This window comes from Podarcis gaigeae, assembly GCF_964106915.1.
Source record: "Podarcis gaigeae genome assembly, chromosome: 2".
NCBI classification, from domain to species: Eukaryota; Metazoa; Chordata; class Lepidosauria; order Squamata; family Lacertidae; genus Podarcis; species Podarcis gaigeae.
The window spans coordinates 77,245,747-77,272,466 of record NC_139679.1 but is presented as its reverse complement, the minus strand read 5'-3'; the positions used below and the strand labels follow the sequence as shown (position 1 = coordinate 77,272,466).

The 26,720-nt window shown below is 42.4% G+C and overlaps 1 protein-coding gene and 1 long non-coding RNA gene across 5 annotated transcripts in view; one reads left to right on the top strand and one right to left on the bottom strand.

Annotated features, from left to right (window-relative positions):
* Positions 1-26,720, top strand: part of PFKFB4 (6-phosphofructo-2-kinase/fructose-2,6-biphosphatase 4) — a 66,009-nt gene that overhangs the window by 8,554 nt on the left and 30,735 nt on the right. Inside the window, exon 1 of one of the 4 annotated variants that reach the window (XM_083726841.1) lies at positions 17,078-17,432. The exons of 2 other annotated variants lie outside the window; for them this stretch is intronic. In XM_083726841.1, the coding sequence (XP_083582967.1) occupies positions 17,330-17,432 (103 nt within the window). In that variant the 5' untranslated portion in view covers positions 17,078-17,329. Of the gene's footprint in view, positions 1-17,077; positions 17,433-26,720 lie in introns of those variants that run through there. One more of the 4 variants, XM_083726842.1, reaches the window with a different exon arrangement.
* LOC310838937 lies at positions 11,877-15,316 on the bottom strand. Its single transcript, XR_014561233.1, has 3 exons — positions 15,127-15,316; positions 13,804-14,202; positions 11,877-12,008 (listed from the first exon to the last, which is right to left on the bottom strand). It is a non-coding gene; the product is annotated as an uncharacterized lncRNA (long non-coding RNA).

Sequence of the window (26,720 nt, the reverse complement as noted above, 5' to 3'; positions counted from 1 at the left end):
TGCTTTTGAAGAAGAATATGGCACTTCTGTTCACCTGCTTAAACTTCTCGTAAGCCAGTATAACCTTTCTCTAAAATACATTACTGTAGCCTTCAGCTGTGATACTAATAATAAGAATGCAGAGTTTGCTCTTTTAAGCTGTAATAAAAATGTTCTCCGGTATTACAGATAATTGAAATGGAAGAATATACTGTCTCCTTCCCAAATATTTTTTTATTGGATAAAACAAAGGAAATCTGAGGAATGCTGCTGTTTTGGGTTAATGTAATTTTTAAAGGTGAAAAGGAAACTGTGGCTTGAGCTGAACTCTTGACGTGCATGTTCACAAACTAGTCAAAGGTCTGCCAAAGTGTGAGAGGACATGTGGTTCCTTGTACAGAAGACTTCTTTTAAATGTTTGTCTTTTCAATCCAAATAGCCGTCCCTTGTCTCAAAGCAAGAGAAGCATCTCAACACTCTGCATTAACCTGAATATAGAAGCCCCTGGTTTTAGCATATGATTCTGGAATTGCCTTTGAAACAGATACAAGATTTGGGCTATAGTCTAATGCACACTTAGCTAAGTAAACATGAAAAGGATGGGTTTGTGAATGTGTTATTTGTCATTTTGTTTGTATCTTATTTTACATTTCATCAGCTAATACTGCTGTAAAAAGAAGGCACAATGTAGAAGTATAATAATAATGTAAATGGCAAGAAATGGGACATTTTTGTAGCATACCTTAAATCAGATTTGAAATGAATATGTACTTTTAAGGAGAGGGATGCCATGAAATTGCATTTTGGTTATTGCTGACCAGCAGAGTGGGGGGGGGGGGAACACATTAAAAAGTTATGTTATGTTAACTGTCTAAAAGTTATGATATGTTAACTGTCACTTAAAAATAACCTGGACTGAAAGAGATATCTGAATGTAATAAACAGAGGAAGGCTACCATTCTGAGCGGCTCAAAGTGCTGCATATGGTCTCTGTCTATGGGGTAGCAATGGATGTAGCTCTTAACTTTGTATGGTAGCCTACATTCGAGCCACACAAAAGTCACACCTCTCTCCATCCCTTCAAGCCAGAGAGGCATTATTGCAGGTCAAGGATGCATTCCAGCTAGACAAAAAACCCAGAGAAAGGTGCAGAGCAAGATGTTACGCTGAGGGCCTTCCAGCCTTTGCATCTAGCAAATATGTGGCACTTTTTCTTCTAGTGTATGATACTGCTTAGCATCACAAAACTCAAGTACTGTAGAAATAACTCTTTAGGACTAGTTAAGACATGATGGCTAAACTATGGTTAGGCCAATGTGAACATGCAGAGGGGCCATGTGTCTTTCTCTTCCGTAGGCACTTACTCACTTCAGGCTTTATGAGAGTACCAGAGTAATCTGTGATACGCGAGTTGGGCAAACTATAGTTGCTGCTAACCTTTGTTTGTTTTCAAAGCAAAATTCTCCATGGCTAAGGTTACTTTAATGTATGGTGTGGATGTCACCTTAGTAGACCTGATTGAGTGGCTCTGCTTCCCATCTATCCCTAAAGGAATTGGTTGTTAATTTAAGGAACACAGTGGTACCTTGGTTGGATTACAACCATTTTGGATTACAACCACGTTAAACCCGGAAGTGGGTGTCCCTTTTTTTGGATTACAACCAATTTTTTTTGGAGGCCCCATTGGCGAAAGTGCGCCTTGGTTTACAACCTGTTTTGGTTTACAACCGGACCTCTGGAATGGATTATAGTTTTAAACCAAGGTACCACTGTATATCTAATGCTATGAGTCCAGTCACAGAGGGTATTGTAAATGGAAGAGAGAGGTAGGTGATTTTTACAAATTCAGTTTTCTTGCTACAGTCCCCTGTGTGTGTGTGTACGCACATACACACACTCTCAGCATCACAGAGTTGGTGGAACATCTAGAACAGTGTGAGAGGTGGTGCAAAAACTGGGTCCAAGAGCCTTCCATTGATGTAAGAACAGCATCTGGTACAATCCATTTTTATTGACCCTCCCCCAGGTACTACTTAGCATGCATGTTTGTTCAGGAATGGATGAATGAGAAAATACAGTACTTGATACAGTACTGACAATCAGTTCTCTTTGCATGAAAAAACCACCTCAACACTGCATGTGGTTTCCTCTTTTAAAAAGACCTCTAGTGAATCCTAGAAGTTTCCTGCAAGGGTGAACCTGAAAAATGTGTGTAGATAGGTTTAGCATGGCTTTTGTGTATATATCATGTTGAGAATATTAATTATTGTGAAATTTTCTCAAAGGAATTCAAAAATTTGGAGATTGCAAATTGCCATTGCATAATACAATCCATATACATATTTGGGCTGAGGCTCTCATATTTTTGGGTATAGCAAAATTATGTTTGGACATTGTTACAAGTAACAGCGTAAGTAGAAACAAACATCACTAAAACCTTAAAACTGTTTAGAATTTACAGTACCGTAACTAATATAGGAAGTTGCCAATCTTCAAAGGAAAGTGCTTGTGTCTGTCAGTGATGTGTATCAGATCGTCTCAGAATTAAGGTTGAATCAGCTCAGTAATTAGGCACTCCCATGTTGCCAAGTTGTAGAACTTAAGCAGGACAGCCTGCAGTTATCTGTATGGGTGAGTGAGCGGCAACAAATTTATTTGTTTATGAAGGAGTGACTGAGCTATTCATTCACAAATATGGTGTGACTTTAGACTTGACAGCTCAAAGCAGACATTTATAGAACAGTCCGTAGAAATGCAAAAGATCATATGATCAGATCCAGACATGTAGGCAAGGTACATGTCTGCTGTGTATTTAATGGAGGTGAAATGATTTAATTAACCAGTAGGATTTATGTACCACTTAATCCTCACAACTTCTATGTGGTTTACATTAAAATGACCAAGAAAATCAGATGAGTAGTAGCCTAACTACAGTGGTACCTCGGGTTAAGTACTTAATTTGTTCTGGAGGTCCGTTCTTAACCTGAAACTGTTCTTAACCTGAAGCACCGCTTTAGCTAATGGGGCCTTCTGCTGCCACCGTACCGCTGGAGCACAATTTCTGTTCTCATCTTGAAACAAAGTTCTTAACCTGAAGCACTATTTCAGGGTTAGCGGAGTCTGTAACCTGAAGCGTATGTAACCTGAAGTACCACTGTACTTAAGAATGGCACTGTGGTCTAAACCACTGAGCCTCTTGGGCTTGCCAATCAGAAGGTCGGCGGTTCGAATCCCCGCAATGGGGTGAGCTCCCATTGCTCTGTCCCAGCTCTTGCCAACCTAGCAGTTCGAAAGCATGCCAAAAAGTGCAAGTAGATAAATAGGTACTGCTCCGGCGGGAAGGTAAATGGCATTTCTGTGTGCTGCTCTGGTTTTGGTGTTCCGTTGCGCCAGAAGCGGCTTAGTCATGCTGGCCACATGAACTGGAAAAACTGTCTGCCGACAAACGCCGGCTCCCTCGGCCTGTAAAGCGAGATGAGCGCTGCAACCCCAGAGTTGTCTGTTACTGGACTTAACTGTCAGAGGTCCTTTACCTTTTACCTTTGGTAGCCTGACATTTTTCAAAATAAAATCAGCTATTTTAAAAATACAGTATAACATTATAAAATAAAATCACACATTAAAATACATGCCAGATTTACATGTCTGGATCAGCTTGCTGAATTGTATATCTTATTGCTGTTTGTTGTAAAGCTAACAGCACAGAAGAAAGAAGTAAGTTGTGAAGTTCATGTGGTTCTATCCAATAGGTGTCCCACTGATGATGGGATGCTCTTTGATCCAGGAGGGGGAGCTGCCAAAGATTGATTCAATCCCTGTTCAGTTGAAAGAAGGCTCTGGTGGATTTAAAAGCCTTCCATTAGTGGAGGGGCAACAATTGGATACCATCCATAACATGTATTACAAAGCTGAGAAGCTTGGTGGAGATATATATATATATATATTTGCTTTCGTAGATTTTCACGGGTACAGGAATGCAGGTTTTGGTGTCCTCGGGTGTCTTCCCGTGTAAAAGTTGGGGTGTCTAGGCGACGTTTCGACGAGGTCTCACTCGTCATCTTCAGGCTGGTGCTTTCGGCTTCTTGTTACTGGAACAGAGCGGGATCTCAATGTTTGAGTTCCTATAAATACTGTAGAGGGGGTGTGGTGTCTAGCCTCCAATGTTCTGGGCAGAGAGGAAGTTCCCAGGCTAGTGTGCCTTTTCTTCTTTCTTCAGGCCTCTAGATACCTTTACTATTGGTATAGATTCAGTTTAGGCTGATCCCACTGTCTGGTTTAAAAAAAAAAAATCTGAATTGCAAGTAAAAAAATGACATTGGCTAGCCCATCGGGTTCCTGTTGGGTGGAGGTTAAAATCCTATTTATACTACCGTATTTTTCGCTCTATAACACGCACCCAACCATAACACGCACATAGTTTTTAGAGGAGGAAAACAAGAAAAAAAATATTCTAAACGAAACAGCGGATGTATGATTTTTGTGGTTCATGCTGTGGCCACAGACATGTGATCTAACGGTGAGTTTGGGGTAGCCCAATGCAAAAACCCTGAGGATCCATGTGGATCCAGGCTTTGTAACCACATTTTTGCACCACTGCGGCCCCAGGCAACAGTGGGTGCGTGATTTTTTGGTGCAAGCTGTAGCCATGGACATGCTATGTGATCTGATGGTGAATTTGGGGTGACCCAGTGCAAAAATCCTGAGGATCCATGTGGATCCGTGCTTTGTAACCATGTTTTAAGTGGGGAGGGAAGGAAAAGCACTCAAGGGACAAGGAACACACGTGGGGTGGGTGGAGAAGGATGCTGTTAATAATGCAGAAGAGGGGTATAAGAGGAGAAGGCTCCTCTCCTCTCCCGCTTTGCTCCTTTAAAGCAAGCAGGCTCTCTGTCCCTCTCTCCTCCCCACTCAGTGGCTCTTCTCCCGCTTTGCTGTTTCAGAGCGAGCCACGGAGGAGGGAAGGAAGGGGAACCATGGATCCTCTGCTCACGACTGCAGCAGATCCCCCCGCCATCCGTAGGCATTCGCTCCATAACACGCACAGACATTTCCCCTTACTTTCTAGGAGGAAAAAAGTGAGCGTTATGGTGCAAAAAATACGGTAATTTAAGTTTCATGAAGAAAACCTTCCTGTTGCATAAATGGGTTCAGAACAAGAGATGAGAATTGAAACATTTCTATTGTGTGTAATTGTGTGTGGGGTTTCCCTCCCCCTTTGGGGAGGGGTGTGTGTCATGCCTTTAAAGTGTAAGATGATGCATTCACAAAAGGGGTATATCCAACCGCCAGGGCAGATGAATTAAGGCTTGTAAAAATAAATAAATACATCATTTGTTTCAAAGGTTTCATTAGGATCACTTGAGACATGCATGCTTCTTGCACAGGACAGGAAGTATTTTGAGAAATCTTTCCTCCTTTCATGCCTTGCCCTGGGAGTAATCATTGATGTTGCCACAGAAACAGCACGTACTGCATTACGCAATTCCTTGCTTAGACTGGGGGTGTGTTGGGAAGTGTTTTAAAACCCGCCTTGAAATTTTGATAAAGCACACTGTGTTTTCATGTCAGCTACTTCCCTGACTTGAGATTTATTGTCCCGTTCCAGAATATCCAACGCTTACAGAAATTCCAAGTATTTTGAAGAGGAAGAAGGAAAAATGAACGTTCAGGCTCCATCCCCCCCCCAGTTAATTGTGGCTTGGACTCAGCAGTGTCTTGCACCAATGTAAAGGCACTTCTTGTGCAAAGCAGCTTCTCTGAATTCTAGCAGCCCAGCTTCAGCCTGTGTGCCCCTCTATCATTACTGTTCCAGAGGATTCCTTGACCCTCTCTGGTGGTGGCGGTTGTTTTTTTTTGGGGGGGAGGGGGTTTGCTGCACAGAGGGTGGGCTAAGGAAGTCTCATAGGATCCTGCCCCGACATGCAAATTTGCATATTAATATTTTATTACTTAGTCTGAGATAAGTCCATACCAAGTATATTAAGCATAGTTGTTTTGTGCCTGTGAACATCCCTTTAGCTAGTTGTCTCATGTATGAATGCAGGACAGATTGTGAACAAAACAAAAGGAGGTTGGCTACAAGAGGAAGGAGCTTTTTGGTGTTGGCACCATCAGAGAAGCCTGCCTGGTGCCTACTTGACCATTTTTGGTGCCAGGTGAAGATACGTTCCATCTTAAATATTTTTTTACTCCTTTTTTCTATTCTCTTTTTCTGGTTCTATTCCATGTTAGATTTTATTTTCATATTGTATTTCATGTTTTTAACTTTTATTTGTAAACCACCCAGAGGACTTTTGTATATAAATATTGGAAATAAATAAATCTATGTTGTGACCAATTATTTAGCACAGTTGGTGTGTATTGTGCTTCACGCAAATCAAGATGACAGATCCCTGTCCCAAATAGCTTAAAGTTTAAAAGTTGACACAGGGGAAGCGGAGGAAGGGGGAAGTAAAGGCAGGGCTAAACAGGGTAGAGTATGAAATTGCTTCAGTTTCCTGTGCATAGCCTTGGTTACAAAGTTGCAGCAGGGCATGAGTTTTCTCATACAAAAAACACAGCAGAGCAAACAACCACTGTTGGCCTTCCTGGTTTTGTGACCATTATCAGCCATTATCTGGAAGAGTGTGTACAATGAATGTAGGTTCATTGGGCTTAGGTCAGGACACAGATTGTGAATGGAACTATTCTCATTTCAGCTGAACTGTGTTATGATTTGTGTGGGCTGACACCTTGACACCTTGTAATTGAAATATTAAAGGTAAAGGGACCCCTGACCATTAGGTCCAGTCATGACCAACTCTGGGGTTGCGGTGCTCATCTCACTTTACTGGCCAAGGGAGCCGGTGTATAGCTTTTGGGTCATGTGGCCAGCATGACTAAGCCGCTTCTGGCGAACCAGAGCAGTGCACAGAAATGCCGTTTACCTTCCCGCCAGAACGGTACCTATTTATGTACTTGCACTTTGATGTGCTTTCAAATGGCTAAGTTGGCAGGAGCAGGGACCGAACACAGGAGCTCACCCCGTCGTGGGGATTCGAACCGCTGACCTTCTGATCAGCAAGCCCTAGACTCTGTGGTTTAACCCACAGCGCCACCTGTGTCCCAATTGAAATATTAAAACACAACAAAACCTCTTTTTTATATACAGTATAGACCATCTAAGCTAGGAGTAGCCAACAAGGTGCCCTACAGATGTTTTGGATTACAACTCTGAACCAATGGGAAGTGTAGTCCAAGACATCTAGAGGACACTATATTGGTTACCCTGATCAAATGCCATACCTGAGACAAGAAAGGGCACTTTACCAATGTGTATTGCCCGATGAATCTTCATATTGTCTTCATTAGAGCAAACTCAGATGTTGTAAACCTTTCCTCATAGGGGAGTTGCCTTGCTGTGTAGAAGTATGAGTTACCTATGATTTACTCTCTGTATTTTATTCACCTCGAAGATTATAGATAAACTTTTTTTTCTGAAAACTTTGCTTGAAAAACCAAACATTTCAAATTATAAAGGGTTAATTCAAAAATGATCGTTGTGTCTCACTATTCTTAACACCGTCAAATAACAAATTATTTTCTTCCTAAGAGAAGTTGTTAAGTGGAGAAATCTGTCCGTACGCCATTAATATGTGAAATGATTCCTGATTTTCTGCACATTTCTGCATAATATGATTCATGGCTATAAAACAAGATATGTGACATTTTGAGTCACTAGAACATCTTCCTTCTTTTGCAGATCTGGGATTTACCTTTGGTCTCTCAACTAGCGTTTTTTGGACGGGGAGCGGTTAACACCCTTATTTTTCAAACATCATTATAATATACTTCATTGCAAAATACTTCTTAAAATGGACTTGTTTATTACCAATTGTCCTGATAACATTAAGGTAGTTAGTATGTTAAAAAAGAAAAGAAAAAAGCAGCAGCTATGGAGTTTGGTAAGATAAATGTACCAAAAAGGCACTTTCAACATCCTAGAAGTAGGATTTTCAGGAATATATAAGTGTTGGAGGATATGAATGAGATTACACAAATTTGGTTAAATGTAGCCATTTAAGCTATGCACATTTTTCTTAACAAGCTTTTAATCTGGACAGATTATTCTGTGTTGTCTTCAGTGTCATCTGCTTTCCCTTTGGTTACATCCCCACTTCGATAGGCAAACTTATAAACAGTATACACTTAAGCTTTATGGAGCACACTGACTCTCTTTACAATAGAAGCATGTATTTTATTAACTTGTGGTTCTAACAAGTGGGGGGGGGAGTCTTTATCTGGAAGGGGGAAGCATGCCTATGTTAAAATGATTAAATATCTTTGCGGTGATTTGGATTTTGAAAAGAAAAAGAGTAACTTGCTTACCAGTTGTTTGGGAAATGAGACGTAGTGTTTTAGTTTCTAGTCTCATTACTCTGCACCATCATGTAAACAAGGATTGAGAATTGAAGACAGAAGGCATTCTGACCTCATTCTAAGCTTGGGCAGAGCCTAGTTGACACTGCAGGGATTTACCCCTTGACTGACCTTCAAACAAAGCTTGCAGTGAACAGGACAGAGCAACAGAATGGCTTAGCATGGTGACTAGACATCACAATATTAGTTTTTAATTGCTGGAGATAAGGTACTGCTCATTCTGTGTTGTGATGCATGTTAAAAGATCACTTTGAGTAAACATATGCAGTATGTGGCAAACCTTCTACACTGACTGGGATTTGGGTAGCGTTAAGTGAATCTAATGGGATTCGGAGATACGTAAAATTCAGAAATGGTTTTGTCCTACTCTCCTGTCTGCTCAGCTACAAAACATTAATTGCATAGTCTTGGCAATTAGGCTGAGTTCATGCCCTAGAGAGAGTGAGAGAGAGCATTTATATACTTGGAACTCATTTGATTTTAGCCTGACAAGAGTACTATTAGTTATGTAAGTCTGAATATAGTAGTGACTTCTCCAAGATCACTAAGCAAACTTTAAGGGTTCAGAAAGTTGAACGTGGGTTTGCTGCACTGATCCCAAACTCCCTGGCTTTTTGAACAGTACAACAGCAAAGCACTCTAGGCCACGCTTCCAATTATATCACTGTAGTTATGGTCCCTTAAAGTTTTCATTCCAGTTCTCTGTAGTTGCTTCTCCTTTCCTTCTTGCAAAATTGACTGGCACTACCTTTTTTTCTTTTTGTAATACTGTTGTAACTTCTAGTTGTAACTTCAATGGTGTCTAACATTTTTTGGCCTGACAGCTGCCTTGATTATTAGCCATGCCTCTGAGGGTTGCGTGTCAGTGGTGGATGTAGCCATCATATGTATGTGCGTTTACGCATGCCACACACAGAGACAGTGCACACTCACTAGGTACACAACATTCACCCAACACAAACACAATCAGCACTTCCAGCCCTCCCCACTGGGGTGCATCTGATTGGAAACACAATATTTAACATTACACAGAAAGGCAGTTTCCCTGCCCACCCCCATTCCAGCACTGGGGTGGAGGGAAATGCTGCTTTTTTTTTTTTTTTACTCTTGAAGAGCAGTCAGGCTTTGACCCCTGTCTCAGCACTGTGGTTCTTGGGACAAAGAATAGAGAGAGAAAAATCCTTTAGTTCTTTTGGGGTTATCTCTTAAGCAGCAGGCATATAACTTTTAGCAGATCTTGGTGGGCCAGATGTAGCCTGTGGTCCAAGAATTATCCACCCATGGGTATCGCCAGGATTATTGTTAGGGGGGAAGAACATCAGATTTGTACTGATTATAGGAGGCAGCTGCCTCCCTGCCCTCACCCCTGTATCCACCCCTGTTTTAGACAGTGGACTTACCCAGTGTTGTGGGAGGATGATACAGTCACTGATTGTTTACAAGAGGGAGGAGAGGCTGAAGAATGAGCACACATGGGATCATAGTTCAGCTACCCTTAAAGTACTGGCTGTGTGAGAGCTACAATTGTGCCCCTCAATTGGCCTGTTAAATACATTATTTACTTCTGGGAATTAAGGGGCCTAACAGTTGTAAGAATGATACTGTAATTTTGAGCATGCTTGTGTTTTTATTTACTATTTATTGCTATTGTGGAATATTTGTAATGATGTTTAAATTAAATGATGTTTAAATTATATTGTTTACCATCCTGGATTGCTGCTTGGTAGGACAGGCAATAAAGAAATAGAAAGAAGTTTAAAGCCCTGCTGGATCTGATTTTCATGAGGCCAAACGACAAGCTCTGGAGAACTCAAAAGCTTGCATGCTGTTTTGTGAAATTTTGGTTGGTGTAATACGCAATATAAAACAAAATATTTATTTGGATAGCCAGCTGCAGTTTTGTTACAGAATCATGTGTATTAGAAGAGGCATGTTGCACACAGATGTGGAAACAGTTGCATCGCTTATCACATGTGGAAATTATATTTCTGATTAAGGACTATTAAGCCTATCTAATTAAATGACACTAGCTATTATCTTGCTCTGGTGGAGCCAAATTGAGACAAAGGATTGTACCAGTGCAGTGGTGTTTAGGATAGAGAAACTTAACCGTTTTCTCCAGCATTTCTTGATAGAAAGCTATTGAGATTGTCTTTCTCAATATTGAACTTCAGTAATGAAATATCCATTACATGAACCAGATTGTTTGAGAGAGAAAGAGAATCTACAAGCGTAGGTTGGCTAGATTGGTCATGTTTTAAGTGTCTGATACTGGGAGTATGAAGGACATTAATTTTAAGGCTTTGAACAGGGAGCTAAAAATAGGTGGTTGGATCCACAATTGTGTGAATGGGAGGTCATTTATACCATGGGACTTTCCTGCTCTGTCTGTCCACGTAGCTGCTAGTGTACGCGAAAAGCATTTTTGGATGGTTGGGATTTGTTTTTCCATGGTTTGATAGCTTAATTTCTTCCTCATTTACAGTGCGCAAAGTAACCATCAGACGAAATTTTTTAAATGGCAGAATAATAGAATTGCAGAGTTGGAAGGGACCCTGAGGGTCATCTAGTCCCACTTCCACAATGCAGAAATCCTGTCCACAGCTGTCTCTGGGTGGGCTTGAACCACCCACCTTCTGGTTAACAGCCAGATGCACTGACTCATTACACCACCTGAAATATTTAACCCAGGATTATAATATGAACGCTAAACAGATTAAACTCATGAGAGTTATGGATTCTAACATCGCTCCCTCTTCCACATATTAGCTCACCTTTGTCCATTTTCTATTCTTATTGCTTTGGATAAATGAATGAGAGCCAGAGCACAAAATCTTCCAGTAAATGTCTAAATCCTTGTTTCCTGCTAAGTGATCTGGAAATGAGCTCCAGTTCTGATCTAGAGCAAAAAGTTGTTTCCCCAAAACTTTCTGCATAGTTTCATAACAGGTGAAGGTAAAAAGGTAAAGGACCCCTGGATGGCTAAGTCCAGTCAAAGGTGACTATGGGGATTATTGGTATGCTTTCAAACTGCTAGGTTGGTTACCTTTTTAGTTTGATTACAGCTGGCCTGTTGTCTCCTTAAATCTTCATATACATAGTGCTTGGCTATGTGACTATGAAGTGCCATCTACTGGTGATATTTGACTTTTTAAAAAATGTGTGATATTTCATGTCTTTAATTTTTAATTATATGAAATCAAGGAATGCACACATACACATACATATTTGCTTTACAGGATCAGTTTAATTGATTGGCTGTTTCAACTGTGATGGAAGACTAAAGGGTAAATTTTAGAAGTAAATTACTCCTGTTGACTGAATATAAACAGATATAATGCAGATATTGATGAATATAATTGCTGTCAGAACTCTGCTTATTACTGATTAACTGACCATGCTGGGAAAACCCAGCCAGATGGGTGGAGTATAAATAAATAAATATTATTATTATTATTATTATTATTATTATTATTATTATTATTATTATTATAAAATGTCTCTCTCCACTGCCAGAGACAATACGTCTCTGTATATCAATTTGGGAACCACAGATGGGAAGAGTCCTGTTGTGCTCAGGTCTTGCTTGTGGGCTTCCCATGGTCATCTGGCTGTGAAAACAGAATGCTAGACTTGATGGGCTTTTGGCCTGACTCAGCAGGCCACATCTTGTGTTCATTTTTTGGTCTTATTCACAATTTGTCCTTGCACTTCATTGTTCAAACATATATCATTGGGCACAAGTAGTATTGACATGCAGTTTTACCTACCTGATTCTCCTGATCTAATATAGCTGCTATGTTCAGGCACAGTAATGACTATTTCCTTTGTGCCAGGACTTTGACAGGCATTCTGACCAATAATTTTAATAAACCACAATATTATAAAGAGATTTGCAAGATCCATCACTCTAGCCACTATAGAAACTGTCCCGGCAAGCAAATCACTTTCTCATCTCAAGTAACTGAATGTAAATCTTGTATTTGCCACACAGCATGTTGCACTACCATGGAATTCTGAGAATGAAAAGCAGGTCAAGCAACATGCCAGCATTGCAAACTAATAAAGATTTCACGTGAGAGGTCCCAAACATCAATAAGTGCATGTAATGTTTAGACCTGGCCTTGCAGTATGGTATGTGAGAAGTAGGGGGAGCACAAGATCACAATGCTTAGACTCAACCGATATCATTACATCTGAGTCAAGCCTTAGAATCTCATAATATCACTAGGATCATAAACCCTTTAAATAGCCCTAAATGTTAAAAAAAACACACCAAAGAGCAAAATAATCCTTAAAGAATGTCATTACAACCTCACATTATCACAGGTATATTACTTGGGAGAAGAGTATGTTTTGGGTACAGATTGGCTATTTTCAGTAGACAAGATTTTAACCTAATTTTTACAGTAAAATATTTAAAGCATTTATTTGCACAAGTATTGTCTTGCGCCTATAATCTTAAGATACAGTAGTAAAGCACCTTTGAAGGTAAGCAGTTTAGCTAGACAGCAGTAGAACAATTAGTAAATCCTTACTGCAGTAATTATAGATAGCTTCCTGACCCTCTTACTGTTAGGTTATGGTCAAGGCCATCTTCCAGATGATAGAAAAGGACATGGCATTACACCAAAAGCTGTCTACCCCATCAGCTTTCATATTTGGTCACAAAGACTGCAGCAACATGCACTTACTTTGAAGTTAAATAGTACTGAAACTTCTACCATCTGGGAAATAATTAGAAAACAAGAAGTTCCCATTGCTTTACGAGAGGCTTTCAAGGCTCAGTGTGATATCAAGGACAGCCCCTAAATCCCAGTCTCCCCCAACTGGGCACTTTCCACATGTTTGGTGTGTGTCTCCTATCAGTCCAAACTAACCTGGCTATGCTGGGTGAAGGTTGATGGGAGTTGTAGTTCCAAACACCTTCAGGGCACCAGATTGGGGGAGGCTGCTTTAAAGTGTCATGGGACTTAGTTGTTTTTATACTTCTATACCACAATTTTCAACACGTGTGAAAATAGGCTGGGCTAAGTGGAAATTCCCCACCTGCACCCCAAGAAAGCAGGTGCTTAATTCCTGATTTGCATCAGAGGGACTGAATGAGCAGAGAACACATTGTAGTAACTACTGTCTTGCCCCATGATTCAGGACCAGAACAGAACATTTAGTTTAAAATTTCTGTTTTCCCTCTTTGTGTGGGAAAGACTAATATAAAACTTAGCTTTCAGCTGTTTATCTTGTGAACATTCTGCAAATGGATCTTCAGCGAAACTAAGAACAGGTTTTTCATGCCTTTTTAAGTACCACATCTAGCTTTTAAGCAGCTGGATAAAAGGAAACATAGAAGTTTTCTAGTGGGAAAGTATAACTCCTACTTGATAATTGCACAATTATGTTAAATACCTTTCCCCCCTCCTGCTTGTTTCCAGGAACTCATAAGCCTTGCCTAGACGGGAATCGAGAGCTACCAACTGATCTTATGGCTGGTTTCCAGTAAATGGGCATGGATTCTTCAGCCAATACTGCAGATCTGATTGGCTGGCCAAATAGTGCAGGATCTGTAGTACTGTTCAGAGATTAAAACCTTCGAGCATGTTTTTACTGCATGTCCTTGTTTATTGAGGTTAAGCTGTTGCTGTTGCTGTTCTGTATCTTTATTTCAGATTTTGTTGCGATTTATGTGGAAATTGTTCCGTTTGGTTTTGTATTTTAAAATGTTTAACTTACTGTTTATGAATACTTTCATTATGTTGTAGTTCTGTATTTTTTTAATGTTGTAAGCTGCTTTGAGCATGGTTTGCACTGTGGAAAGGAAGCATACAAATAAAATAGGGATGGTTGGATGCCATGTTGGTACAGGTGCACCTGAATGATAATTATTTGATCTTTTATCTAAAGGTTGGGCACCAAGGAGGCAGAATAAGCCATGAGACAGAATAATAAATTATTATTACAGAAACAAAAGGGTCAATTAATTGCAGGGTTGCTAACCTTTTTGGGCTTGTGCTCACATCTAGAATTTTGAGAGTGCCTCTAACACGACCCCTCTGGTTGTTTCTCTCTCCCCCACACATTGTGCTTTTCCGTGGCATCTGGGTGTTAGATCCAGCAGAATTAAATGTGCATTATTTTAGACAGTATCCCCCTCCCCCGCACCATCAAAATTAAAGCTTAACAGTAAGTAGACTGCTGAGTAAAAGATTTGGTACTTGCCAGCACCAAGCCAAAGCATGGATCCTCGTGGATTTTACACACAAGGACAACAAAGGCAACAACAAATCACTGATACTTCTGTGGACACAGAGGTGACCTATGATTTGATAGTGGCTTTGAAGGAGTCCCTTTTAAAAATGATAAGCCCTTGAATTCGTGTTTTGGAAAGCAGCTGACCTGTGGTGTCTATGACTCATGTCAATGGAGACAGATGTGATCTATGATTTGGTAGTGTTTGGTAGGAGCAAGAAGGATATGCCATTTCAAGAGGAGCTGTTTTATTGAGTCCAATGTGTTTGAGCTCATGCACCTTTGCTCTTTGGCCTAAAGCTAATAAACTACAGTATAAAAGCATCTAAAATAAAACCAATAATGCAGGGGATAAACAAGGAGGAGAGCATTTAAAACAGTAGAGGCCTACCATAGATGACAAGTGCAGAACTGTGTGGGGTGTAATAATGGGTTCTGTCTGAAGGGAGAACATCAACCTTGATGGATGATAATGGGCATTACCTGTTTCCTGGTACTTGCAGTGCCTCAGGCATGGAGCTTCCTCTAGGCTAGGGCTCAGAAACCAATTAAAAGGTGCCACGCAGGTGGCGCTGTGGGTTAAACCACAGAGCCTAGGACTTGCCGATCAGAAGGTTGGTGGTTCGAATCCCTGTGACTGGGTGAGCTCCTGTTGCTCGGTCCCTGCCCCTGCCAACCTAGCAGTTCGAAAGCACGTCAGAGTACAAGTAGATAAATAGGTACCGCTCCGGTGGGAAGGTAAACGGCGTTTCCATGCACTGCTCTGGTTCGCCAGAAGCGGTTTAGTCATGCTGGCCACATGACCCAGAAGCTGCCATGACGCCAGATCTGGTGGAACACTCTGTCACAAGAGACTAGGGCCCTGTGGGACTTGACATCTTTCCGCAGGGCCTGCAAGACAGAGCTGTTCCACCAGGCCTTTGGCCAGGGCACAGCCTGACTACCTCCCTCGGCAATCTTTGCGGAGCTCTGTCCCAATGGTTGCCAGTGACTTGAATTAATTAATTTTAGATTGAATGATTTTAGAGTGTTGTTTGTGCTGTACTTTTGTACTGTTTTATTGTTGTTAGCCGCCCTGAGCCCGGCTTCGGCTGGGGAGGGCGGGATATAAATAAAATTTATTATTATTATTATTAAAGTGAGATGAGCGCCGCAACCCCAGAGTTGTCCGCGACTGGACTGGGGTTCCTTTACCTTTAGGCAAGAAAGGAAGGTGTTTTCCTATTCTGGAGTTCTCAATCACTTCTGCTGTAGATGCTAATGACTGATCTTGTTATGGCTCCCTAAGCATCAGCTTAGTTCGCCTTCCCAGACAATGCTGATTTTTTTTTTAGTCAAAAGTGCTGAGATATAATTAAAAGAGTGGTGAGGTTGAGCTCCTTGGTAAGAATATAGGGGACTGTTCTGTGTGAGAGGGTGGCTGGCAGCAATGCAGTTCATTGTTAATACTGCTGGTCAGAGGTGAGGCTGAAGCTTGTTTGGATTCCTAGTTTTTAAAAAAGCAACTCTTCTAATTATCAGATTGCATCAGTCAGCAAATCCATGGCTCTGTTGCATGTATTAATGTTCCTAATGTTCTCTTGAGTTGCAGGCAGACTGGTTGCACTTTGAAATGTTCATTACCTACTTAAATAAAATGCTTGCACATACAGTATGATTCATGTTAGAGCAGGGGCTTCTGTTTTAACTCCCACCCACCCAAAGCACACTGCGCACAGCTAATGGCAGCAATATGTCATTTCCCCACAATTTTAAAATCAGGTGGTTGGAAGTTTCTGCTTGCAATCCCAGAAATTGGGCATTTGCAGCGCCTGGCTGATAGAATCTGCTGCCATCCCATGACTGCTGCAGCAAAGGGAATTTTTTTTCCTGCCCCCCCCCCTACATCCTGAGCGATGGAGTTGTATAAACCCCAACGCTGCCAGTCAGTGATTAGGATTGCACTCCAATTTGACTACCCCTCTTTAGATTTAGAGTGGTTTAGGCTGCAATCCGATATACACCTACGGTCGAATTTTAACTCAACGGGGATCACTTCTGAGTTGACATGCACAGGATTGCACGGTTAGTAATGTTGGATTTAAAAAAAAAAGTCGTTAAGGACTCTTAACGATCTTCCACACTGAGCCCTCTCCTAAAACTACAGCTCCCAAAATGCTAAGGCGTAACAAACCTGTGAATGATTGTATCCCCCCCATCCCCAAGGACAGTTGCGGATTAGCCTGAACTCAAGACTGCAGACATTAAGTGGCATTTAAAGCGGGTTGATGCTTGCTTTTACCCATATGCGCCTACCTGCGAGTAAGCACCATGGGCCCCAGTGCGGCTTTGCCTTGTGTTACGCCAGCCCGTTTCTAAAGCCTGCGCGGCCAAGGCATCCCTTTGTCTCCGCGAAGCGCGCAGGGGGCGGAGCCCAGCCTCGGCGCCTCGCGCGCATTGCTTCGCTCCGGAGTTGGGGGCGAGTCTTCCTGCTCCGCAACTTGTTCCCCGCGCTGGCCTGAGGGGGCGGTGCGTCCTGCAGGCCCCGCCCTCCGGTGGCCTTGCTAGCAGCCCCCCCCCCCCCCCCGCTGTAGCCGAGGATCCAGGACACGCGCTGGCTGTCGGCGGCGGCGCACCTTCCCGGATCTTCCTTGGAGCTTGTCGCAGCAGGCGGGACCGCAGGAGGGAGCGAGCCCCCAATGCGAGAATGGCGTCTCCGCCGGCTCGAGAGCTCACGCAGAATCCCCTGCAGAAGATCTGGGTGCCTTATAACAACGGGCTGCCTGCAAAGCACAGCGCGCAGCGAGGCGGTGAGTGAGTGAGCGAGCAAGCAAGCAAGTAGTGGCGGGCAGATCTCGGGGCGCCTTGGCTTGCGGGGACACCGGAGTTGCATCAGCCCGGAGCCCGCGAGGGTGTGTGCCGGGGATTGAGGAAGCAGGACGTGGTAGCGGAGGCCTCTTGAGGGGAACGAGAGGCGATGCGAAAATCTTAACACCTCAGCAGAAAGAATAGGAAAGCCGGCGTCTTCCGAGGAGAGGCGGGGTAGCTGGATGACCCTCCCTCCGCTGGTGCCGCTGGTGCCGGAGCGCCGTGCCCAACGCATGTCCATTAGGGTCCTGGGGAGGCACAGCTCAGAGGGGTCGAAGCGATGCCCTCTGAGTGCCCGTTATTCTTGGCGCAAGGGCTTCGCGACTCATACAGGCTCTGGAGATATTTGCTAGGTGCCATTCACCTTCTGGTGAGCTGCAGTAAAAAGTCCATAGAATGTGTTTCGCCTTAAAGATCCTGCCAATAAATACTTGATAACTTCCACCTTTTGGAAGGAAATCAGGTGGTTTCTCCATACTCTAGACATCGACCCCTTTGCCCCCCCTGTTCCTCAGCCTCCGTCTACCCCAGCTCTATTGCACACTCTTTGCTTTCTAGTAAAAGAAAGAAAGAAAATAAAATAAAAGCTATAGCAGGAGCAACATGAACAACAAAAAAGGCAAGGGGGAGATAAAGACTATATAGAGGTGCCTTGCCTTTCAGCAGCAGTGTTATTAGGAGGAATTCAGCTTTTCACAAAGTACCTCACCAAAGACTGCTGAGTAAGCCTAGCAGTCAGTGAATAGGAGGAAAGGTCCTCTCATGGATCATAAATAGGTTATGCTGCTGGAAGCAAAGAGTAGGAATAAATGAACAGTTCTCTAAATGAATGCAGTGAAGTAGAAAGTGGAGTCCCCCAAGGATCAATATTGGGACCTGTGGTTTTTAACTTACTCATAAAAGATCTAGAGTTTAGAGTGAACAGCAGTGGGCGTAGCCAGGATTTTTTTGGGGGCAGGCCTTTTGTTAGGGGTGCAGAACCTCAGTTAGCTATGTATTTTTATTGATTATGTGGGCATCTGCTCCTCCCTGCCCCCCTGTGGCTACGCCCATGGTGAGCAGTGAGGTGGCTAAGTTTGCTGATGATACTATTTTTTTCAGAGTCCTTAAAACAAATAGAGATTGCAAAGAGTGCCAAAGGGACCTCTCCAAACTGAGTGAATGGGTGGTAAAATGGCAACTGCAACTGAATGTACAGGTGTAAATTTACACATGGTGCTGCTGAAAATCTTAGTTTTACATACATACTTTTGGGGTCTGAACTGTGGTTGATGGACTAGGAACAAGACCTTGGGGTCTTAGTAGATAGTTCAATGAAGATGTTGACCCAGTGTGCTGCAGTGGTGATGAAAAAGAAAAATTCCTTGCTAGGGATCATTAGGGAAGGAATTGAAAACAAAACTGCCAGTATCAAAATGCTGTCGTACAAATCTCGGGTATGACCGTATTTGGAATACTGTATAGTTCTGGTTGCCTCACCTCAAAAAGAATATTGTAGATTGGGGAAAGGTTCAAAAAGAGGCAGCTAAAATGATTAAGGGGATGGAGGGAAGGTTGCAGCATCTGCGACTAATTTAGAGAAAAGGTAAGATTTGATATGATAGACATGTACATGGACAGGCATGGCATGGAGAGAGATAAGTTTTTTTTCTCCCTCTCTCATAACACCAAAACTCATGGCCATCCAGTGAAGCTGAATAATGGAAGAGTCAGGACAGATAAAAGAAAGTATTTCTTCATGCAGGGAGTGCATAATTAAACTATGGCACCCGCTCCCATAGGAGGCCTTGAAGGATACCAACTTAGATGGCTTTAAAAGATGATTTAGATATATTAATGGAGATGGCTATCGGAAGCTACTACTTCTATGCCCTGCCTCCAAAATTGTAAGCAGTAATACTTCTAAACACCAGTTGCTGGAAACCACAGGATGGAAAACTGCTCAGATCCTTGCTATGTGTTTCCCACAGGCATCTGGTTGGCCACTGTGAGAACAGGATGCTAGACTAGATGGGCCATTGGCCTAATCTAACAGGCTGTTATTCAGTGATCCTGCGTGTGGCCTTCTGGGACTCTGGGTTTCTCAGGCCTGTGGATTTCTTGCTTCTTCACTAAAGAACACATGCAGGCAATGGGTGTCAATATTTTTGGTTTGGTTCCGTTCCAGTAATAAATACCAAACAACTGGAAAATGAGGCAATTCCTGAGAAGAGGTTGGCTGCTTGTAAGCAGGATATCTGTTCACCTATAGCAGAATGCCTACTTTGTCCCACCCAAAAAATCAGATATATCGGCAGGTGCGAGCCAACATAGATTGAAAGAATGAGTGTGCCTGCCTGTCTATTGGAGTCATATATAATCATATTGGCTTCCCTCTTAGAGGATCATCTTGTCTCAAGATTACATAGATTTCTGTCCCCTTCGGCAATTTCTTTTCTCCAGAAATCTGCCTCTCGAAGCTTACAGATGCCTTCTGCTCCTTTGTTTCAATACCTTTGACCTTATCAGGTATATCAGCCCCCATGTTGGCTGCAGCCATTGGAAAAAAAATAACAGCATATGTCCAGCATGCCACTTGGCAGGTTGCAGGGTTAAGTCATGAGCAGTACAAGTCACTTCTATGCCTATGTCTAAAATGGTGGTGTGGATTGCTACTTGGCCTAGCTAAGTGATCAAGTGGATATTTGCATCTTTGATACAGGCAATTGCATGTTGTTATGATCTGAATGGCAGTGGTCCCCAAACAGTTTACAAACGAATATACTATTTTTTATCTAATTCCTGATATTGAAAGTAAAAGGCATCACTCTTGGGTCTTTTTTTTTTTTGGCCTCAACGCTAATCTCTGGTTTGCATGCTCCTCCTTCAGTATGGCTATGAAGAGGAGATTGGAAGCAGCTGCTTCTGATTGGGAGTTATTTGTGTTATTTATTACAGTGGTACCTCGGGTTAAGTACTTAATTCGTTCCGGCGGTCCGTTCTTAACCTGAAACTGTTCTTAACCTGAGGTACCACTTTAGGTAATGGGGCCTCCCGCTGCCACCGCACCGCCGGAGCACGATTTCTGTTCTCATCCTGAAGCAAAGTTCTTAACCCGAGGTACTATTTCTGGGTTAGCAGAGTCTGTAACCTGAAGGGTCTGTAACCTGAGGTACCACTGTACATTTATATATACCACCCTTTTCTTCCAAGGAGCTCAAGGTGCATGGTTCTGATCCCCCCCATTTCATCCTCTCAATTACCCTGTGAAGTAGGTTAGGCATGGTGAGTGGCCCAAAGTCAACCAGTGAGCTTCATGGCTGAGTGGGGAGCAACATCAAATTGCTTTATCATCCCAGATTGGGTATATGGTTTATGGAAGCAAGTCAACTTCAAACCATACTTCATGCATCTGGATTGTTTCAACTAATCATGGTTCAGATTAACTACAGTTTGGGGTTCAGAGGACTGCAGTTCCATCTAATATGGAAGCTTCTGATCTGCTTGCAGGAAGGTGAGGGGTGTGTGTACATGCAAGGCTCACTGACTTGTAGTGGTAAACCATGGTTTAGTGATATGTCCAAACATTATTGTGTGTTTCCCAGTAGTATAGGGGAAGGAAGAGGCTATGGAGCAGGGGTCAGCAACCTTTTTCAGTCATGGGCTGGTCCACTGTCCCTCAGACCATGTGGTGGGCCGGACTATATTTTGAAAAGAAAAAAAAAATGAACGAATTCCTATTCCCCACAAATAACCCAGAGATGCATTTTAAATAAAAGGACACATTCTAGTCATGTAAAAACACGCTGATTCCCGGACCATCTGTGGGCCGGATTGAGAAGGTGATTGGGCCACAGATTGGGCCTTAGGTTGCCTACCCCTGCTATGGAGATGCATGGTTGAGAAAGGAAGGGTAAAACAGAACTGCAGGAGAAGACTATAGTTCATAGTAACAACATCAATTTGCTCAATTCCTGGAGGGGTGTGTGCGTCCATGTGTATTAACTATAATTTGGCAAAAACAGTACTGTAGATGTTACTGTTTTCTGTGTTCCTACTTTCCTCTAACATGGATTTTTCATGCACTAACCCCCCCCCCCCAAAAAAAACACTTTAGTGGCGCTGGGACAATGGGAATATTAGTGTTTTGAACAGAGTGATTTATTACCACAGAGGCTGAAGGCTAAGAAAATAAAAATAAAAATTGAAGGAGCTTTTAAAAAGTGACATTGAACTGTCTAACAGGGAGGAAAAACTGCTCTTAGCTTAAGTTGAAGCATTAATGATGAAAGAGTGTGATATCCATCTGCTATCGTTTTCAGTAATCTAATCCTGAAGATGTTTTGTACTAAGCCGAAACTGAGTGCAACCTGGGCTTTCTATAATTGGCATAAACCAAAGTTATTTTTGAGTTAATCTTTCAGGTTGTTTTAAGATCTGCACAGTCCTCCCGGAACCTGTGCGTGAATGTGGAGTTGAATAAATTTATACAGCAGTTTGGCCCCATTTTGGCAGTATTTCCAGAAGGATTTGGCTGGTTAATGGTTTCAAATAGCTTCTTTTGGAATTATTTGAATTAGTGCTTCTTGGAACACAGTTTAACACTTTAACTAGTGTGCATTTGGAATAAGATATGGTCAAAATAATGGAATATTTCTGTTAAGACTACGGAAGAGGGGTTTAGGCCTGTTCTGAACCAGCAGACATACATGCAAAGATCTTAAAGGTAGTATTGAGTATAAAATAAATGCATAGATGTTGCAGTTTCTAAGGCTTGGATGGGGAGCCCTTGACTCTCCATCTGTTGGACTGCAACTCCCACCGGCTCCAGTCACCACAGTGCGTGATCAAGGATGATGTAGGCCTGCAATATCTGAGAAGAGCACAGGTTCTTCCTTTCTGTCCTTTCCCTTCCCAAACTAACATGTAAAACTGCTAAAGGGAAAGTTTTGTGGTTGTTGCGCTGCATTTCAGTAATTGCTGGCTATCTCCCTGGGGGGGAAAGAGTGTTGTGTGCACTGGGATAACAGGTTTATTTCTCTAGCTCTTTGGCAAGTTGTTTAATCTGATGTAAACAAGGACCTTGTCATTTAGTGACTGGCTAATTGAACAGGATGGGTTCAAAGGCAGATAAATGCAAGCTTACAGTGCCAGTTAATAAGAAGCTGATTAAGCGCTTTAGCTTTTGAAAGTATGAAAGTGTTTGTTGTTGTCATTGTTAAAGTCCGTGGACTATTAAACTTTGGAATGTTTTTCTAGAACACAGGTTCTCATTACTTTTACAACAACATATTAAAATTCAGTTTATTACTCCACTCAAGTAATGGTCATCTATCATAGTTCCAATGCAGGCTGTAGAAATACAAAGAGACGCATAAGGTTAAACCAAACCATGGCTTAGTGCAAACAAGCAAAGGTGCAGGTTTATGGACTGAATATTGCAGCTGCTTCACTCCTGCCTGGTACTGTTGCTGCACTGGAGGCTGAGCTGTGGGCTGACTTAGTATTACATCGAACCTATACTCATGGTTTGTCTTGCTCTAACAAACCAGAAATTGTAACCAATGTATGTTCTTGGTTTAGTGCTCATAGCTGGCCTGGGAGTGACAAACTATAAGTCTGGGTACATACACAACACTTAAGACAAGCCATGGCTTAGATGCCAGCTTCAGTGTTTACTCTGGGAGGCCTATCTGTTCATTTGTGCTAAGCCATGGTTTGATTTAGTCTTGCATGCAAACTGGGGACAGACATTCTGACAAGGAAATCTAACACATCCTTATCCGTTGTAGGAGCAATGGCAATTTAGTTTTATGATGAAATAGTGCAAGAATTTATTTCGCTTTATGAATAAATAATGCAAGAAACCAAGCATCACCTGTAACTCCTATGAAAGGAATAGCAGTGTCAATGCAGCAGTTAAAATATTGCTTTGACTGGCTTTGCTTTATTAACTGTGGATGTTGGAGTGGGGGAGTGAGAGATAGTTGGTGCAGATGTAATCTAATACCAGCCCTTTACTAGAGTCATTGACACTGTGCTGAATGTTGAAGGTAGCACACTGAAGCTATTACTTAGTTGAATAGGGGCAACACCTAGCTGATTATCCCGGTTCGTTAAATGTTACTTTTTTTCCAGAAGATCTGTTGAATACAACCATGAAATGCGCAATGGAGCTGTTTAACCTTTCAACGTAATGATCAGAATTTTTACCCGACATCTAGAACCACTATCAGCTTAACATTCACCACTGTGTTAATAGATATATATTTCAGAAGTGAAAGTTTGCCTAGGATTAAGTAGAAAAACAGAAAGGCAAGATAGGATAGCAGGCAGGAAACAGAAGTAGCTACATCAGCTACATCACCAATGTGCTTTGCAGCACAGCTGGAACTGATGGAAATTGTAATCCAAATCATTTGGAGCCCCCCAGGTTGGTGTAGACTACTCTACTGGGCAAAAATACCCACAAAGTATGGTCCTGAGGATCAGGTATCACTTCCATCCCCCAACATCCTGCATGTTGACTTACCATTTCCATTACAAAAGTCACTTACCAGAAATATTCAATATTCAGTTTATTGATACCTTTGAAGTCTAAAAACCTTCATAATTGTGCCTTGTGTTTCTCAGTCACCTGTTATGGCTTCTAGTTACTCTTTGTGGCTTCTCTACCGTTCTGCATGTGCTTCCATGTTTAGAAATGTCCAGACCTAAGCCAGTGGACTTCTTAGAGTGCAGGCTGTAAGATTTGTCTTATGAAAAATATTCTTTTGGACCTTAGAATCATAGTATTGTAGAGTTGGAAGGGACTGTTGGGATCATCTAGCCCAAACCCTTGCAATGCATGGAGAATAAAAACAAGAAGTCTCATGACACCTTAAACCACCCTTCCCCAACCTGGGTCCCTGAAGGTGTTTTGAACTACAACTGCCATCAACCCCAGCCACATAGCCATGACAGCTTGAACTGACAGGTAAAAGGTAAAGATTCCCCTGACCGTTATAGAATCATAGAGTTGGAAGAGACCACAAGGGCCATCGAGTCCAACCCCCTGCCAAGCAGGAAACACCATCAGAGCACTCCTGACATATGGTTGTCAAGCCTCTGCTTAAAGACCTCCAAAGAAGGAGACTCCACCACACTCCTTGGCAGCAAATTCCACTGTCGAACAGCTCTTACTGTCAGGAAGTTCTTCCTAATGTTTAGGTGGAATCTTCTTTCTTGTAGTTTGGATCCATTGCTCCGTGTCCGCTTCTCTGGAGCAGCAGAAAACAACCTTTCTCCCTCCTCTATGTGACATCCTTTTATATATTTGAACATGGCTATCATATCACCCCTTAACCTCCTCTTCTCCAGGCTAAACATTCCCAGCTCCCTTAGCCGTTCCTCATAAGGCATCGTTTCCAGGCCTTTGACCATTTTGGTTGCCCTCCTCTGGACACGTTCCAGTTTGTCAGTATCCTTCTTGAACTGTGGTGCCCAGAACTGGACACAGTACTCCAGGTGAGGTCTGACCAGAGCAGAATACAGTGACACTATTACTTCCCTTGATCTAGATGCTATACTCCTATTGATGCAGCCCAGAATTGCATTGGCTTTTTTAGCTGCCACGTCACACTGTTGGCTCATGTCAAGTTTGTGGTCAACCAAGACTCCTAGATCCTTTTCACATGTACTGCTCTCAAGCCAGGTATCACCCATCTTGTATTTGTGCCTCTCATTTTTTTTTGCCCAAGTGCAATACTTTACATTTCTCCCTGTTAAAATTCATCTTGTTTGTTTTAGCCCAGTTCTCTAATCTGTCAAAGAAGAGTTTGGATTTGATATCCTGCCTTTCACTCCCTTTAAGGAGTCTCAAAGCAGCTAACATTCTCCTTTCCCTTCCTCCCCCACAACAAACACTTCCTCCCCCACAACAAACACTCTGTGAGGTGAGTGGGGCTGAGAGACTTCAAAGAAGTGTGACTGGCCCAAGGTAACCCAGCAGCTGCATGTGGAGGAGCGGAGACGCGAACCCGGTTCCCCAGATAACGAGACTACCGCTCTTAACCACTACACCATACTGGCTCTCAGTATGCACATACATTTCAGTAATACAGTGGTACCTCGGGTTACATACGCTTCAGGTTACAGACTCCGCTAACCCAGAAATAGTGCCTCAGGTTAAGAACTTTGCTTCAGGATGAGAACAGAAATCGTGCTCCGGCGGCATGGCAGCAGCAGGAGGTCCCATTAGCTAAAGTGGTGCTTCAGGTTAAGAACAGTTTCAGGTTAATTCGTTCCGGAGGTCCATACTTAAGTACTTAACCCGAGGTACCACTGTACTTGAGCGTCAGCCAGGCGCAAAAAAAAAAAAAAAAAAGACTTTTTGAGGTGCTTGCAAATGGAGAATCTTTGGGTGCAAAATGTGCCCTGTTAATTTCAAACCCTGCTCTTAAGTGCAGAGTTCCTCCCCCCTTGGAATAAAAGACATGGTCCTAGTGAAAGTCCTGTGCCTGCTTTAGATACTCAGTGGTTACAGTCTGGCAGCTTTGAACATGCAGGCTTCTGTAACTATGGTTTCACACCTAGACGTCACCTAGTTAATCCAATTTTTTTATTCCCATTTCATTTTGTGATAAGCTCCTATTGCCTTTTCCCCAGTCATATGTGCCTTGTGTAATCCTTAGTTGATTTCTGGTTGCTCAAAGCATCCCCACCCGCCCGCACATTGCACTGAATGCATTCTGTTTCTCGGTTCATCATATTCTTGCTTCTATATCAGCCACTCAGCTAAAAGGGAGTTTGCAGGCATCACTGATCACCTGGTTGTCAGGTCTTGCTTAGCCTCTTGCAAAGCATTGTGGATAATAGTAGTATCTTGAAAGGGGCTTCTCAAGGCCAGACAGTCAGGTTATGTCGGAGGATTGGCTGGTGGGTGGCTCTGTCGTGAGAGGTGGGGGGAAGTGATAGCCAGACCCAGTTCACCCACCTCTGATCTGAAGAAGAGTTGCAGTACGTAGTGGCTTTTTTATTGAGAATAGTTTGTACAGCTGAGTACAACTTTCTAGCGTGGAGGTTTCTTCAGGCAGCTAAGTCCTAGTGTGTCTGATGTTTTCATTGATGGATCTTAAATCAGAATTAGGCCACATTCCTTATCTCTCAGAATGGATAACAAAGGTAGAAAATTATGTATTGTTTGCCACAAACATTGGCAACTTCATTTCCCCCCATTTTCTAGCTAATGAAAGAGAGAGCAAATGCTATAT